The sequence below is a fragment of the Thermobia domestica genome, chromosome 4 (assembly GCF_964235325.1).
Source record: "Thermobia domestica chromosome 4, izTheDome1.hap1.1, whole genome shotgun sequence".
In the NCBI taxonomy this organism is placed as follows: domain Eukaryota; kingdom Metazoa; phylum Arthropoda; class Insecta; order Zygentoma; family Lepismatidae; genus Thermobia; species Thermobia domestica.
In genome coordinates, this window is record NC_137457.1 from 26,100,106 (window position 1) to 26,119,165 (window position 19,060).

At 36.4% G+C, this 19,060-nt stretch overlaps 1 protein-coding gene across 2 annotated transcripts in view; it reads left to right on the plus strand.

Annotated features, from left to right (window-relative positions):
* Window positions 1-1,331: 1,331 nt before the first annotated feature.
* The window catches only part of LOC145683783 (uncharacterized), a 160,520-nt gene continuing 142,791 nt past the window's right edge, over window positions 1,332-19,060 (plus strand). The window contains exons 1-2 of one of the 2 annotated variants that reach the window (XM_081755362.1): window positions 1,495-1,823; window positions 16,844-16,854. In XM_081755362.1, the coding sequence (XP_081611488.1) occupies window positions 1,754-1,823; window positions 16,844-16,854 (81 nt within the window). In that variant the 5' untranslated portion in view covers window positions 1,495-1,753. Of the gene's footprint in view, window positions 1,824-16,843; window positions 16,855-19,060 lie in introns of both variants that reach the window. The other variant, XM_081755363.1, reaches the window with a different exon arrangement.

Genomic DNA, 19,060 nt, shown 5'->3' on the forward strand with positions numbered 1-19,060 from the left:
ATGAACCACTTCTGCATGTGCTGTTATGAGCTCGAAGTATCCTACAAGAATCTTCAGACCAAAACGATATTTTTGGGAAGAGATTTATCTTCCTCTCTAGTTTTCAAGACGATTCTGCCCCTTACGGCATGTTATATCACTTCCTTGGTCTGGTAGTTTGCCGGACTTAAACCCAATTGAAAATTTAAGGCATGATTTCAAGGTTATGGTTCATGCAAGGATATCCACAACAAGAAATCTGTTATTTGAAGCAATAAACGAAGTCTGGCAACATTGTATTCAAATAGAGGTGCAATCTTCAAAACTTAGAACTCATGCCAAAACGGTGAAATCTAATTACGAAATCGAGTATTAAGTCAAATTCCAATTAAGTATAAGCTAAAGTAAAAGCAATTTTTGTACAACCCTAAATTTAACTTCCGTTAATAATGAGTGTCACATTATGTAAAGTAGCACTCCATTGTTGCAGATATAGATAACTTCTGCAACTTAATTTGTATTCTGCATAAAATTTCCTTTGGATTCATATTTATTGCATATTTCATTCATATGTTCATGTTTGTACTTACGTAGAAAGTATTATGTGAACTATCCAAATATCCAGTTTTCAGAACCTTCGCTACTTGCACAATCATTTTTGGAGAGGTTGTTTGGGAGTGCTTGATCACTCTTCACCTACCTTTCTAAAGATTGGTGTGCAAGTACTGGAATATTCTTAAACATAGATATTTGGATGGTTCATATAACAGTTCCTCAGTGATGTCATGACGCCACTACGATAGGTCCCATAGTAGTGGAGCAATTAACTTTTAAAGTTTACTTGTTTCACGTTTTTGGCACCCTTTAACTCCGAAACTATCCACTTTTGAGCACAGGTTCATATAAACTTTTTTTCTTATTTTGATGTGAGAAATCTGTTCACAAAATACTGTAAAATAATTTTTGTAACACCTTATATACCAGTATATATATATATATATATATATATATATATATATATATATATATATATATATATATATATAGGCAAACATAAATAAAAGACAGTGTTGTAAAAAATTGCGAAAATAACACTGCAGATTGGTAGTAGGCCTACAGATTGGGAAAATTTTTAGGACATGTGATGTCGATGGACGCCATCTTGAATTCACTTTAATTTTGTGAAATTCCCTTGAAGTACAAAATCAACGATAAATATTGCTTGTTTTAATAATATTTGTAAAGAGCAATATGGATATTAGTTGGAAACTCTTGTTCCCAAGATAAGTAATGTGAACGGTTCAGAAGGAGGAAGGACCTTGATGTGATCGTTCTTCTATTTGGCCGGAAGCGCATGTTAAATAGCAGGTCTTTGGAAATCCACGTTGTTGATGACGCATCACCCATTCCATACATGTTTAGTGTGTGTGAATACTGGCTTCTTTTTTCCTTCTTTCTTTCTCTGTTAAATACGATCTTTATCTTCTTTTTTCCTTTATTTTCTCCACCCATTCTTTTCCATTAATGTACTGTACACGTTATTCTTTGCTCTAAGGAAAAAGAAAAAAGAAAGAAAAGGTACTTGGGCTTCTATTGGTGTCTTTTGGGAATGTCCAATTAGGATTTACATGTAAAAGCTATCTTTACTTGTCTTTGGCATTTACCTCAATAGTTTTTTGTTGTTAAGACATAGCATTGCAGGAAGATACATATTCTCTGACGGTGTTTTGTGGGTTGTTAGTTATCTTAGGTAGACGTCCTGAAAGAGGCGAGAATGTCCAACGCTAAGAAGTTCTTCGTTGGCCTCCAAGTGCTTCTGGCCATTCTCTACGTCTCATGTACAGGTAAGAGTTATTTTTTGACATAAGTATATTGCATACTACTACCGTATTAACCTGAAATGTAATGAAATATTTTAGTTTAACATCCCATGGCTATATTCTTTAGGCTGAGAGGACGATGATTACGGCAAATGGACGATAATGGAAGAATTCGTGGAATGAGAAAGTAGATGTAAACGGAAGTATCCCCGCAAAAATCCACGGACACAATGTTGTCCACCACAAACTTCCCTAGCAGCAGAGACAACTTGCAAATCGCTTGCTGTAAACTTGCATTGGGAGTCGGCAAGCTTGCGTCCTGCTTGATGGAAAAGCGTGCAAGTATGTCACAAACTGGATTCCAGTAACGAAGTTACATGGGGGCATCCTTGCATTCAGTGTTCCATTCAAGCTTGCCGCAAGCGTTTTACGCTGGCGTCAAGTCAATAGCCAATGAACGGCCAGTGATGCTATGACGCTCTACGAAGGATCTAAAATATCACTTGCAACTACAACAAAAGGCAGATTGTATGAAAGCACGCGTTGAAAGGGCAAGAATGGAAAGTCAAAAGCCAAGCACGCGCCAACTGGCCGAAAACTTTCTTGTTACTTGGGTTACTTGCCTTTGGATCGAACCAGGGACCCCGCGCACCAAAGGTAAGCGCTCTACCACTGAACCATCGTGTTCCCTGTATTAACCTGAAACTAAGCCACACTTTTCGTAAAGTCTGAATTTAAAGTATGAAAAATTAAGGCACGATCTAAATTTTACTATTTTTACTTTTTGTCATATTAGCCCTCCCCATTAGTTAACGTGCTTGCTCTTGGTGCACCAGGTCTCCGGTTCGATTTCCGATGGCAGAATTTTCAACGCACTACGGTGTTTGCATATGGCGTTAAACTGTAGATTTATGTCTCATACAGCCTCGCTTATGAAAACGAACACTAAGGTTCAACAAGCAGAGTATGTGCTCAAATTATTGCATTTTTTAAAGAAGTATAACGTCCCACGATTATGCTCTGAGACTAAAGGGGATGTTGGTAATAAAAACGAACAAAATGATAGAACGAAGAAAGGGGAAGATCTCCAGGAAACCAAATCATATGGTTGCCCACTACAAGGGCTATTTGGCGAAACCTGTTTGTCATTTTGAATAATAACTTCTCACGCTTACCTGTAATATACCTCTCTCTCTCTCTCTCTCTCTCTCTCTCTATTTATCTATCTACCAGTATATAGCTGAAAGTCAAGGGGGCTATAGCCCCTATTGCCCCCCTTGGATCCGCCTTTGTATATATATATATATATCGGGTGTTATAAAATAGTATATAAAGAACTATTCTACAAGTCAAGATGAAGTGAAAAATAGTGAAAATAGTCGCCACATAGTGAATTGTTTTTATTCCTCATGGGGCTTAAGGAAGCTCTTGAGAGGATACCATTATATAGTATTTATGCTTTATCTTAATCAGAAGAAAAATGCTCTGTTGTCCGTGGGTGCTATTTTTTAGAACACCCGGTATATATATATGGGGGACCATTTATCTTGATACTTCCTTGTAAGTTTTAAACTAATAGACGAAAAAAAAGTTAAAATTTTGTACCATGCAAATATCGACAGGGAAACCTTGTTTGGCATACTCCGTGCTGCCACAAGGCTAACAGTATTGCCAACCCTACAAAAGTAATATTTTTTTTTTAATTGTGTTAGGTCAAATTATTATATATTTGATTTCTCTGTCACATGCACAGGTAAGAGTTATCTTTTTGACTTAGGTATACTGATTGTTACTACTGTATTTCAAATGTACATGTAAAAGATAAACGTATAATACCACATTTGTCATACAGTGTTGCAAACTAAGGATGCTACAATATCACAAACATCGAAAAGCAACCAAATTTTGGAACGCTCTACAACAGTTACAACTCAGCGGTTAGGATTTTAGACTTCTGGGCTCTCGGCATCTAAGGCCATTTAGCCCTTCACGTTTTGAGGGATGACGTCCCTCGGCGAACACACTATCCAGGGAAAGGGAAGAAAGAAAGGATTGGGGAAGGAAGGAAGCGGCCTGTGACCTATAAGTAAGGTACCACCTCACCATCTGCCTGGTGTGAATGAGGAAATCCCAGGAATACCTCATTCAGGGTGGCTGGCCTGAGAAAGCGTTCTTACACCTTTTCGAACGAGTGCCCCCACCGGGAATCGAACACGGGACCGCTCGCACCGAAGGCTAGAGCGTTAGTGACTACGCTACGCGGGGCCGCAGTTACAGCTCAAGCGAGGTGAGCTGGATAATGCACATGCAAAGTGCTCTAATGTCAAACACTACATGTGGACCCCGTGTAGCGTTGTCGCTATCGCTTTCGTCTTTGGTACGAGTGGTCTTGGGTTCGATTCCTGGTGAGGACACTTGGTCTAAAAAGTGTAGAATCCTTTTTGGGCCAACCATCCTGAGTGAGGTACTCCCAGTTTTCCTCATTCTCACCAGGCAAATACCGGGATGATACCTAATGTATAGGATCCAGGCTGCTTCCTTCCTTCCCTTTCTTCGGATAGTGTTGTCGCCGAGGAACATAATCTCTCATACATGACGGGGCTAAGAGGTCCATAATTGCCGAAAACCCAGAAATCTAATTCCTAATCCTAATCAGATACTACGGTCATCATAGAACTTATTTCGAACGAGTAGAAACTAGGTTGCAATTAATAAAAATTCGATTTTTTTTTTTTTTTTTTTTTTTTTTACAGAACTTCATTTCGAAAAAGTGCTTAGATGAGTAGCCTATCACATCAAATTATATTCGTGGTTTTCAATAGACATAATGCCGTTTACAGCACTTTGATATATCAAATCATTCGGGAAATACAAAACAACTAGTAAAATTTGATATATTGCTTAAAACTGCGTATTTGTGGGAATTTATAAAAACAGTTTTTGATCTACCATGCTTGGGTAACATTAAAACAATGCTTTGGTAGATGTAATAACAATAAGTTTTCGTAATTATAAAATTTCAAGCAGTTTTGCAAACTTCAACAGTTTTTACCATATGTACAGAACAGAACTGTTTGAGATATTAAATTCCTGTAAACGCCATTATGATTTTCGTATCTATTGAAAACTATTTATGCATTGTAATACTTATCTAAGCAGTTTTTTCGAAATAAGGGCTTTTGCAAAAAGTCAAATTTGAATTCTTTTCTTCATATTAATTCTTAATCCGTTATATCATGAATATAATCATAGACTCTACAGTACTTTTGATGTGCATTGCTCCGTTTCATTTACGTTATTATTACCGTAGAGAAGTGTCTCTCAAAGTGTGGGTCGCGACCCATTGCTGGGTCGCGGGCAATGTTTTATAGGTCGCGAGAAATTAAGTATGAAAATTTTATTTTGATACAGAAACATATGTTATAAATTAAGTACCATTCAGAAAATGAAAATTCGAAGCGTTTGTTAATGAGGTGAAGAGTAAGTGATTGCTCAGAGCCCTGCCTTGTTGTACACATGGGAAAGAAAGTATTTGACAGTTGACAAATTTTCTTTTGTCAATAACTCGGGAACAAATGAATTAATTCGGATCTTTTTGTTGCTATCTTTAGATTAGTTATAACTTAATAACTTGTCAAAAGCGGTACTCTAATAGGTTATTTTTTGTTGAGTTATTAGGAAAAGAAATTTTGCCAACGGAAGAATACTTTCTTTCGTGATTGCACAATCAGTAGAGATGCTGGATTAAGATGGAAAGAGAATAGGTGAATCAAAATCTGTCACGGGGTAGGGCATTGCGTTGGGAATATTGTTACCTCTGAGTTACCTTTCTATGGAAAAATTAGAAATATGACATACAAAATATAATTGGTTTGGAATTCACCACGATGTGTATTTGAATAAAAGTAGGTGGGCCACAAAATAGTTTTAATATGTAATATGGGTCGCGGTAACAACAAGTTTGAGAACCACTGCCGTATAGGCCAGCAAATTTCAATGTTTCTGATACGTGTTTGTGATTTCAATGTTCATGCGATAGTCCGAATTATTATCTATGTATTTTAAAGTACATGAAACTTGGTTCTTAAAGTTGTATAGCATAACGGATATACAGAACATTGTATAATAGGAGGTAATGCTAAGAATAGCGTTAGAAGAGTAAAAGCAATTCTGTTAATTTATGAAGTTATCGTGAAATTAGGAATGTTATGAGTTCCTTTGTTCGGAATTTAACGACCTTTTTCAGCAGCGAGACTCTACTAGGCCTCTCTGGTCCCGAAGGCGAGAACCCTTACCACTTATTCTCAGGGAATTAAAATCTGAGGTGACTGTCAACGGCAGGCCTTAACTGTTTCGTGTTGTATATGTTAATCTTCATGATAGTGAGATCTGATAAGTCTGCAATGGAAATACCGTGGCAAATTACACTATACTCAATGCACGATGTCGGGACAAACATTTCACAGAGATTGTCATCTCGTTGATTCACTTTCAAGGCTTGTCATATGCTTGACTATGTTGAACAAATTAAGGGTCTTCAGTACAGCGAAATTAAACTACCGCCAATTTTAGAGTTTTTCTGTAATATCTTCAAAACAAATAAAAATATTCGAAAAGCAAAATCGTAGTGAACTAGATAATACGATTTTTCATGTGATACCGTTATTACCACTCACCTATCTGCTTTCGATTTGCAACTGTAGATAGATTTAGCATTTTTTGCGGGTTCTGTAAATAGCGGCATACCGAAAGCAGATAGGTGAATTGTGGTAAAGGTATCACATGCAGAATTAATATTGTCTAGTTCACTAAGTTTCTGCTTTTTTGAATATTTTTATTTGTTTTGAAGATATTACAGAAAAATTCTTAAATTAGCGGTAGTTTAATTTCGCTGTAGTAAAGACCCTTGCTTTTTTCATTTTTCTTTTTCTTTCTTTCGTTAGTAGTCTTGAAAGAGATACAAGTATTTCTTTTACTCTATTGTTTACAATCCTGAAATTAAAATCATTATTTGCGCTTTGTGTTTCGGTTCTTAGCTTATGTTGTTTAGAAAATAAAATGGCGATCACCATGGCAATGAGGAGGATGTGACGTAGTACTATTGCTGTTCATATACGAGTGGTGTTGCCCTCAAGTCGACACGAGACAAAATGATCATGACGAGATATTACACGAGACAGAGCTTTTCCAGTAGAAACAGATGGGACAAGACACTACTTTCAAGAGCGGGAGGGGGGAATTGGAGCACAGTAGCTCAGTGGTAGAACGCTTACCTCTGGTTCGTGGGGTCCTTGATTCGATCCCTGCCCAAGTGAGATTGTGGTGGGCAACATCGTGCCCGTCAGTTTTCTTGGGGTACTCTCGTTTCCTTCTACTTTCTCATTCCACCAATTCTATCATAATCATTCACTTGCTTTAATCATTGTCTCCCTTAGCCTAAAAAACATAATCGTGGGACGTTAAACTCAAAGATTTCGTTTCGTTTTTATTACTTTCACGACACCCTTTGAGACGACGCCGGGAGGAACATTTAAACATACGACAGGGTAAAACAGTACTGCAAAAATACTAGTAACCTACGTTGAGGAGGATTAGAGATATGCTCCGACGGGCTAATATTGTAACTTCGTGAGCGAGAGAGCTTTTCCTGGGCCACCACGTGAGGCCATAACCAATCCTCAATGCGATTTACTTATGTTCTGGTACCGTTGTTTTATAGGTATGACTTATTTTGTGCTAATACCAAGGATCTTATAAAATAGATGATCTGCCCTTACAACAAAATACTGAAGCCGTACGTCACAGTTCCGCCACCCCTACTCTGCCCAATCCGCCCAATAGGATCGTAATGTTTTGAGCCAACAATCATGGCGAAAATGAAAGCAGCCAATCAGGCAATGGCAGAAACGAGAGTAGCCAATCAGACGTGCCGATGTTCGGTTGTTTTCTCGCTTCATCGATTTAATAGGATGAAGATATATATGGGCAGATCCTCTATTTATATATAATATCCTTTGGTTAATAGGGTACACTGCTCAAGATCTGCTAGAGAATGGATAAAGGATCAATTTATACAGGAAAATCATATAGCCGTATGTCATTGCTTCACTACGCCCATTACCGCAATACATGTTGGTTCAACTTATAATCAGTGTCTCATAAATTAAAGCTAAAAATTTTAATATTTTGCGTGCTATTTCTTGAAAATTAAAGATTACTATTACCGTAAGACGGGGTTGCACAAGATTTAAGAAATTTTAAAGAAAAACGCAAGTAACTTACAAACGTAATAATTTAGAACAGAGTTGTCATTTAGGGGGGGGGGGCGCAGGAGAGGGCAATTGCCTCCCCTGCAAGAGTTTGAGGAATACATATACTTTAATCGATTGTCTTCTAATATACTAGTACAAAACGTGAAAGCCTTATGTCGTCGGTGCTTTGCCCCCCCTCAGGCGAAGACTGAAATGAGGTCCCTGATTTAGAACACTGTATTTTAAACCTATAATAGCTACATATATAAGGAAAACATTAGTGCAAGTTCATTAGTAAACATTCAATATGACCATAGTTAATACTATAAACTATAAACTTTCGTGCAAAGTAGCCCCATACGTGGGGTTACTTTGCAAAACATACAAAAAAAAGTATGTTCAACATACGAGCATAACGTTTCTGTGCAATGTTTTCCCTTCGGTACTTATACATTTTACTTACTACACAAAACTGCATGCAGTCTACAAATATTGATATTAGAATGAGGGTACCAGAATCGATACTTAGCATGAATTAACCAATTTGTAAAGAGAATTATGGATTTTCTAATACCGCGGTGGCGGATCCAGGGGGGGGGGGCTATCAGAGTGAACTTACTCCCCCAGAAGAGTAAACTTTCTTTTAATTTTATATATTAATAAAACCCATCCCAGAGTGTGTAGCTCTTAAAAATAGCTGTACGTAGCAGTATTACAACCCACCGCCCCTCTCCAGAAGTCCCTCTTGGATCCGCCCCTGTGGTACCGACACAGGAACCACATTCTAATAATTTAGCATATGTCCCACAAAAATGCCAACTCAGGAACAGAAAAAAAAAATCCCCATGGACTGATTTGCCTTGGTTATTCCTTATGTCCAAGAATATCATCCCAACCATAATCAGAAGAAGATTTACGAGGTTTGGGACTTTCAGGCTGAAGTCCGCCCAAATTCCATGATTTTTTTTAAAAAAAAATCTAATTTAGCCATTCCTATGTGTATAAGCTTGAAGCCCCCGCCCCTGAAAGTCTAGTCATTTCTTAAAAAAAAAAAAAAAAAAAAAGTCTTTGTGAGCGAAGCTCTTCTCAAACTATTTTTCTGGATCAGCCACTGTTAATAACTTATTTTCCAACGAGAATTCATCCCGGCATCTACCTAAATAGGACATTTAACTAAATTTAGAATGTAGGAAGTTCCAGTAGGAACAATTTCCTATCTAAGCGGTATTTTGAAGCGGTGCAAAGCAGTGGCGTAGCACACTTTTGCGGGCCCCCCCGCAAAGTATAGAGAAGGGGCCCTAGTTGTAAAACCGATAGAAGTAAACTTGAAATTCTACTTCTTTAAATCTTTATTCATCGCAAGACTTCGGGGCCCCCTATACGTCGGGGCCCCCCCGCACTGCGGGGGTTGCGGGGGCAGCTGCTACGCCACTGGTGCAAAGTAACCCCGAGTGGAGGCTGAAACCGTCTTCTCCCAGTTTTACTTCTTTTGTGACTTTAAAACGTTTTCCATTTCTATTTCAACTATTGCATCGAAATCCCATTATACACAGTAGTATTCTACCAAACTTTGACGGATATTCTTGTACGTGATATCTTTCAAATTTTGGCGGCCATTACAGTGACTGCTTTCCATTCTCCTGCAACAATAAACCCTCTGGGTAATTAGAACAGAGGTGATCCCCCAATATTATAGCCAAAATACAGTTATATGTGTCTACCTTGCGGTGGCAGTTGAAACTTCCTCTGTAGAGTTCATGGTTTTACTGACAGAGGACTGTGAAACTCTTTTCATGCTTTGTGCAAAGTAACCCGTGATATGCAAAGTAACCCCGTCTTACGGTATATTTTGGCCTCCATACCATACGTAATTAAATCGATCAGGGACCTCGATAAGTCGAAACTGAAGGGAACGGACAAAAAAAAAAAACGAATTTTCAGAGTAATCAAGATTCGAATTACCAAGGTGGGTACAACAAAAATTCGAGATATCGAGATTCCGAGTTCCTCATTAAAAGTGACTGTATAGCCTGTATAACTCAAGGTTTTATTCGTGCAGTCTCTAGGACTCAAGTTGTGAAAGTATCTTAAATTAAATAAGATGACTATAGTGCTGCTAAAATGTCTTAAGCCGTGGCAAAAATGCGAAGTAAAGCTCATACCCTTTACACACCCATGGGTTGAGCCAATAAGGGTTCAGCTGTTGCTAAGGGAAAGAGTCTTAGCGAAACGGAGTGGAATTCCTTCAACCGATAGCAGGGCTTGGAACAGAACACTAGGTATCCTGGGGGACCGGCCCCCTGTATTTTTATAAATGTGTATTTTATATGTATTTTTTTGTTATATGTATTTTTTATGAATGGCGCCCCCAAAGTTACAGAGAAATTGGCGCTCTTGTGTCTAGACAGGGGTAATGCACAGTTACAGTACACATTAGCAACACGTAATTACGTAAGAGCATAGAGCTATAGCTTCGAGTTATCGAGATCACATCAAGAGAAATTCGACTTATGAAGGTAAACTTCGACTTGTAGAGGTTCGCAGATACGAGAGTTCGAGTTACCGTGGTTTTTAGATATGCTTGTAAAACCCGTAAAGTTCGACTTATCGATGTTGAAATTCTTAAACATTCGACTTAAGTAAGGTCATTCTAACATTGATTCTTGAGGAGAGTTCAAGAGAATGTAAAAAATTTAAGTAATTAAGGAATTCGAGAGGAAATCGTGGCTCAACTGTATACATTAAATGTAGAATTTGGAAATTGTTAACTAATAAACACGTTTCAGTTGTTTTTTTTATCGATATCCTAGAATTTCAATACGTACACGCTTTGTTTGATGCCTCCCTCACCTCATTTTGCCCTTTCCCATCATGACTTTGGTGGCTATATCTTTAAAGTAATGAGTCAGAGTCTAAGGTGAAGAACTCCTTCAGTCTATTTGAACCAGGAATAAGACCAAGAATGCTAAAAAAGAATATGGAAAAGCCCGATTTTCTTTTATATATATAAAAAAGATGTTTTCCTTAACCTCCACCTAATCAAAAAGTGTATTGTATAGATTATTTTATTAGACAAGGAGCTTTCAGTGTAACATCCCATGATTCTCCCTTTAGGCTAAGGGAGACCATGATGAAGGCAAGAGAATGATGATGGAAAAATTGGTGGAATGCGAACGTGGGAGGGAGCATGAGTACCCCGAGAAAACCCATGGACACAAACTTACTTGCTACGATAATCAAAAAATACCTTATATTAAGTAACAATCATTGCGTTTATTATTACCTTTAGCTACCGCAACAATATCGTCCACAGATTTTTTTTCTGCCATTTCCAGGTTAATCTGAAGAGAATTTAAAGGTTATTTGAAGACGATAACTTTATACTATTGAAGCGTAAGTATAGGTGGTTAGTGCATATGTCTTAACTTATAGAATAATGTACTCGTTTTTGGCGTCCACCTTAACAGTTCATCCGCCAGCCCATTCTTCATACTATAGAACAGTCTGAAATAGGATACTGAAAGGCAGCGAGAAACTTTGTTAGTTGGAAAAATGAAATCTTTTTTATGTCTAACGGTTATGCCCGCTAGGCTAAAGCCACATTGCCACGTTAGAAGAACTTGTAGCTGTCATTTAAAAAAAAAAAAACTTGAAACCCTACCATATTTCACCATGTACACATAGTCTTGGAAGGGTCATAAAACACTTTTTCCATCTTGCAAGGAGTTGAACAGTGTGCAACATTCTGGTACGCCTTGCTTGCTATCGCCCTCCTACTGACATAAAAGAAAAAAAAACAGTTTCGCCGCTTCCGAAGCAACGGATTCTTTTGAACAGGGAGGGGAAGTGCGCCAAAATACACGTTTTTAATGAGGGGTTCACTGTTTGTCCACTAGAGTGCAGTGCTGCATGTGTGGAGAAACCTTTCTTGCTTTCCAGAAGTTGTAACATGTAGAGAGTAAATAGAAAGATCGAGTTGCAAGTTTTTTTTTTGACAGCTACAAGATTCATTTAACGTGGCAATGTGGCTTAAAGCAGACGGTGATGATGAGTAATGAGTAAAATGGTGGAATGAAAAAGTGGGAGAAAACGACAAAACCCATGCACACGGTGTTTGTCCACCGCAAAGCTCACTTGGCGCAAGCTGGGGTCGAACCAAGGACGCAATGCACCAGAGGTGAACGCTCTGCCACTGAGCCAGCAGAGACTACACTCTTGACGTATAACATTTAAATTTTAAAGTATATATATATGGAATAAACAGTATCATTATTATTATTATTAAGTATTCTGCCTAATGACTTTTTTCTTTTTTAAGATTCGGGCCTGGAAATCTTTCTTCAACGTATTTCGATCTTCAGCTTCCTCTGTTAACTCTCAATATTTTCTATTTTTCAATCAGCGATCATTTGTGTTAGTCTTCTAGCTCCTCGCTTTCCTTCCTTCCATCTATTACTGTATGACGGTATGAAGAAGGCAGTTTGTTTGCAAGTGTGTCCCATTCAATTGAGCTTCCTATGTGAGATGCTTTCTAAAAGTATTCTCGTCTGTTCTATCCATTTTAATTATGTTCATTTGTTACTCTGTCTACACCGTTTATATTCTCCATCTTCCTCCAAGATCACATTTTCAAGCTCTCTAAATATTTCTTCTCTAACTTCCGTAATGTCCAAGTCTTTGAACCATACACTCCAATGCTCCATACGTAGCACTTGACCAACGTCTTGTTTAGTCCAATATTGAGCCTGCTAGTTAAGAGTGATCTTTCTTTGTTGAGTGTCTCTTTGGGGTCATTCTTGGTGCAGTAAATGTCTTTCGTCAAAATAGTTAGCAGATATTTGAAACGATTGACCTCTCCAAGTTCCCTTCGCTCTATTCTGACCCACAAGGGCGTGTTTTCATGGGATATTCTCATGGCTTTCGATTTTTCAATGTTGATTTCGATTCCATATAATTTCACAATGTCAACTTTTTTTTCTTTCTTTCTTTCTTTTCTTTTCTTTTTCTTTTCTTTTTTTTCTTTCTTTTTTTTTTTTTTTTTTTTTTTTGTCAATCATCTCCTGTAGTCTTTCTTGAGTTTTAGCTATAATAACTGTATCATTTGATACATTATCTTGTTAATAATCTGGCCTCAAATATTGAAATTTCCACTTCAAACTAATGCTTCATTCATTAAACATTCATTGTAAATGTTTAATAATTGAGGCGACATACTACTCCACACTATTGGTTTCTCCTTGATTCTAATGCAACTTCATTCGTTGTCCAATCTACAGATTGGGAATGAGTCGTCTGACATATATATAAAACTCCATGGTTTATGGAACTCGGAGGTTCAATGCCGCGTTTACAAAAGCTCTCCACTGACTTCTATCCTTAGCCAACTGGATCCAGATTCTACTTTGTATTCCTATTTCTGCGAGATGCATCTTAATATTGTCCTCCCATCTGCGCCTAGGTCTTCCTAATGATCGTTTTCCGATTGGTCTTCCAGTCAAGATATTGAAAGCGTTTCTACTTTCTTCCATCCTAGCTACACGACCTGCCCACCTAAGTCTCCTAGACTTGACGACCGTAACAATGTTGTGTAAACCGTATAAATTACGTAGTTCCTCGTTATGAAGTTTCCGACATTTCCCATTCCCATTCCTCTTGGGTCCGAATATTCGTCTCAGGATCTTGTTCTCAAATACTTTCAGTCTATGTTTTTCCCTCAAAGTAAGTGACCATGTTTCGCAACCATACAGAACAACAGGCATGATAATCGTTTTATATATTTTAAGCTTCAAATTCCTCATTTAATTTCTTCGTGAATATGATTTTCATCTGTTATATATATATATATATATATATATATATATATATATATATATATATATATATATATATATATATATATATATATATATATATATATATATATATATCAGCGTTTCCCAACCGGTGTACCGCGAATGGGCCGCTGGTGTGCCGCGAGGAAATAGAAACAAATTATTAATTCTATAGGTACCAAATTGCAAGACATAGGGGAAAATATATATTTGTATTTCACATTACTATGAACCTCTACTATAAATCTACAATTTTAAGTTTCATACTGTGTTACTTTTCTGTATATTTTTAATGTTGAAAAACGTATTTATCATTGTCATGACCATTATTGCTTCTTTATTGTTGCAGACTATTTCGTAACTTGAAATTTTAATGTATCATTCAATGAATTCAACAAAGCAAACATGCATACAAATTACCTACATTTGTGTTTTTAAAGTATAGGAGATTTGTTTATTTGTTCGTTATTTAGTGACCTTCCCTTTTAGTTAAAGGTTAGATACAGTTTTCGAAAGAGAAAGTGGATTTTTAAAAACCCGAGTCCTATATTTCATTGCAATTGTTTTCTATTTTAAAATTAGAATGAAAAATAAGCATAATGATTTACCACGGAGGAGAATTAGTGATAGAGCTTTCTTCGCTGTAAGAAGGAGATCAGTAATCACATTAAAATACCACGGTATTTTATATTTACAAATAATAGTAATTATATATTAGTATTATTTGTAGTATTATTAGTAAATAATAGTAATATATATGGGTATGCCGCGAGAATTCAAGTTGCACCTGTAGTGTGCCGCAAGTTGAAAAAGGTTGGGAAACGCTGATATATATATATATATATATATATATATATATATATAAAGAGAGAGAGAGAGAGAGAGAGAGTCAGATTTCCTAAGCACAAGTGTTACGTTTAAACCATGTGATATATTTAGCTTAAAATTTAATGAGTTGTCATTTTAACAATGCATTTGCAGGTTTAAAATATTCTATTAATTTTGCTCCTTCTTAAAGTTTATTTTATAACTAGCTGTAAGTGCTCGTATTGGTTCACAACCTGGAAGAAAAAAGAATAAGAGAAATGTCCTTAAATGAGCCATTAGTTTGTCCCGATATTTATCCTATACTGTTATGTAAACCTGTACAATAAAAATATAATACTGGTTGCATATATGCACGGCGTTTTTAGCAACAACGATAAACATCCATAAACGTTGATCCATCTGTAATCTCCAGAGCTGAAAAACGAAAATAGTGGGTTCGTACGCGGTTAGATCTGTATATGTACAACGTTTGGTGTCTTTAGATTACTCTTTCCTATGCGCAAATCTGATGCACACAGACACAAGCATTATTTTGTTATTGAATTAAACGTATGAGACGCTTTTAGCAACCAAAGTTTAATAATTTCCTAAGTAAAAGTTCAATAAAATGTAAAATACTAGTTATATTAAATGGGTTATTCTATTATGATTTGCCTTAGCGCAAGTTGGCGAAACAGTCAGTTCTCTTAAAATAAATTATCTAGTATTTAGTAATATCTTCAATCTAAATATCGCCGGCTACTTCTGGTGCATTAGGTCTCACCAGGTGAACTTTATATTATACAAATATCGTGTACGTGGGTTTTCTCTAGGTTCTCCCGTTTTTTCTGACTTTCTTCATTCCATTATTTCATTCGTTACCATTACCGTCTGCTTTTAGCCCCGATGCATAATCATGGAACTTTAAACTACAAATTTAATTTAATTTAACTCTCGTTGATGAAACCACAATGTATGAATGTACTATCATTTATGCTGATCGACGTACCTTTCAATTAAAGAAAGATTGGTCTTAACAATATTCTCTTCATTTGTTGTCAAATTGCGTAAATAGTGCCCTTTAAAGATGGCGTGGGTCAATGAAAACTTGTCCTATGATCTACTGACCTACCATTCACCGTCACCCACTCTGATCCCCACCCATCAAAACCCATTGTCATTAACTCTGACACATGATCCATGCCCTCCTCTCCTCTGACTAAAAAGTTTACATTTGTAATAAAACAGCTGTGGAATTATCACTAATTGGAGTTTGAAATTGTACGGCCAGCCACTTAAGCACTGCTCTGTTACAATATAAAATGGTAAAGTGTTTGTTGTGGGCCATATTACGATGAATTTCAATTTAATTATCGTATATAATTATGTCCTTGTTGAATTAAAATTACTTTTTAGTGGAAAATAGGATGAAATTTGAAAGTCTCAAATCCAGGTAAAGTAGATCAACGTAAAGAAAGAAAAAAATCTGTAAAATTCGACTGTCTCTGGAAAGTCAAGTAGCCCTATTGCTATTATTACAGTTACAAATATCAATATTCAAAAGTGCCTGAAGTTTTTTTTTTTCACTTAGATATATCGGATAATAAATAGAAACAAATGGAAAAGGAATAAAAATGGAGACATTGAAAGTAAAACGTAGACAAATTCACCAGTGTTCAGAACATGCAGTTTACAATGTCCTGAGCAGAGTGAATCAGTGGGCCAGAGTGGGTGATGGGTCGCAGTGATTCACGTCCTGTTGACCCAAGACCCATTGACCCACTCCATCTCTGGTGCACTTTTCAGCTGACCTACGTACATTTAAAGTTAACAAACGTTGGACCCAGTAATATTCTCTTGATTTGTTCTCGTGTTACGTTATACACAGAGCTTCTTTCAATCGACTTATGCACATCTCAATAAGCGGTTAGTGTACGCTCCTTTGGTGTCGGAGACCTGGGTCCGATTCCCAAAAAAAGATCATGTTGTTCGGATCCCATGTTAGGTTGTGGGTCTACGTCTCATATAGCCTCGCTTGTGAAACTCCCTTAATTTGTTCTCGAATTACGTGAGTAATGATTTGTTCAGCTAACGTAAGTATATTTCAATTTCTACAAATGCTGATCTTAATTAATAATATTCTATTAATTTACAGATATAAGGACCTACACTGAGAAAAAATTACGGATAAAAAGTACGTAAATTCAAGTGATTTTTAGGACCTTTCGTAAGAATGACTTTCCAACATTACCGAGAATGTTAATTGTTCCTGTCCGTTCTACGTATATTTTCTCCTTACTTTTCCAGATAAAAATGATGACGTCAGAACTTATTAAAGATATGACGTCATAGTTAATAACAGTAATAATGGAGCGACACCATTACCGGTCATGTTAAAACTCAAGTGGAATGGAAAAATTACAAAACAGGAATGTTATATTTCCAGGTATTGCTAGACATTTATCGAGGCAAACGTGGAAAAATCACATGAAGGAATGGTGGAAACTCCGTCCGTGACTGCATTTAAATCTGTATGTGTACTCTTAAGCACTGTATAGTCCAGTTAAATCTGCATTCGCTACTGTGAAAATGCCATGACGAAAGGATACGAATACATGCTTTGACTGTATTGTTGTCCTTATGCATGGACTTTATTACCATAGTATAATGAAAAGCTTGCAATCAGTCAGGGAAGAAAGTAATGAAATTAAGACTAAAACCCAAACCCGCAATGTCTTTTCCCATGTGTATAAAGACAATTTCTCCAAGCAGCGTAGTAAAGTTTGCAGTAATTACTGCACAAAAGTACTGATAGAATGTAAACTCCACTACATAGGACTGAAATATACTCCTTCGGAATGAATAATTGTACGTACGCATTTTGAAGAAATTATATTAGTTACTGATCATTTGGATAATTAGTACATCCACTATAGTTCATGTAACAGGAATTCCTGCGAATCATACGTATACTACGGACTTTATGCCATAAAAATTGGTGCTGGAAACATTGCATCTAGGAAATGTATACTTACAGTACGTACAAAATGCATGTTTTCAGGACAAAAAATCCAGGTTCTCCTGATGAAATAAAATTACATAACATGCAATAAGTAATTACTTCCGGACTTTGTGACATACCTTCATGTAAATATGTGCCTTCTGACCGTGGAAAAATAAATGATTTCATGGAAATATCTCTGTATTGTAATGTAGTCATGTACTTCCTACTATTCTTTATACGTATGTTACAACATTGCTTTCCATACTGAAGTTAATGTGTGCAGGATGCTTCAAAACCTTTAAATCATTGAACTGCTTGGAAACCATCAATAGTGTCTTGAATATTGTGCAGGTTAATGACACTATTTAGTTCGGAGAGTAACCTTTCCTTCAAAGTAAATATGTTTAATCTAAAAAAAGCAATTTTGAAAAACATTGTAAAAATCGATACATTCCTTACTGCAGTTAGAAAGAATATTTGTAAGTACACAAAATTCTGGCCTTTTGACTAGCAACCGGTGCTTTGTATTACATAATTAAGCATTGTATGTACCTAGTTCAAATTATACATACCATTTCAATGCAAATTATGACTTCAAGTAGAATCAACTTCGTCAGGTACACATAATGTTTAATAATGTTATTTAAAGTACTGGTAGCTAGTCAAAAGGCCAGGATTTGGTCTACTTACAAATATTCTTTCTAATTACCCAGTAGAAAAAAACTCGATTCTCATGAATGTTTCTCAAAACTCTTTACCAATTGAAGCACCGAGCCGAACAACGGTATATGTTACATTTTAGTGCTTTCAAGAAAACCTTCCCGTTCTTTCATGCAGGCACGTTTAATTGGCGCTATTTTGCTTCTATTACTCCGATAAATGTCGCTATCTGCTGATTTTTTTTCCATTGTTCTCCTGAAATATTCTGCAAGTTTTTTCTCGTACTTCTCGAAATCTAAAATGTAACGAATGTCGTTGTTCGGCGTTGTGCTTTACACTGCTAATTCTTGACACTGCTAAAGTAAATATATATTTTTTTAAAGAAAAAAGTCAATTTCCAGCGTCAATATAACATACACAATAATTCGACATCATTGAGGCTTACTAAACAGTTTGATGATTTAAGTTTTGAACCATCCTGTACACATTAGGTTAAGTATGGAATGTAATATTGCAACGTGCATATGAAGAATAGAAGGAAGTACGTGGATGTATTACAATATAGAGTTATTTCCATGAAGGAAATTGTTCACCATGGCAAAAGTGCACATATTTACATGAAACATAGTCACAAAATCTTGAAGTGCTTACAGTACATAATGTAAATTTATCTTATCAGTACCTGCTTTTCTGTACTAAAAAATGTAC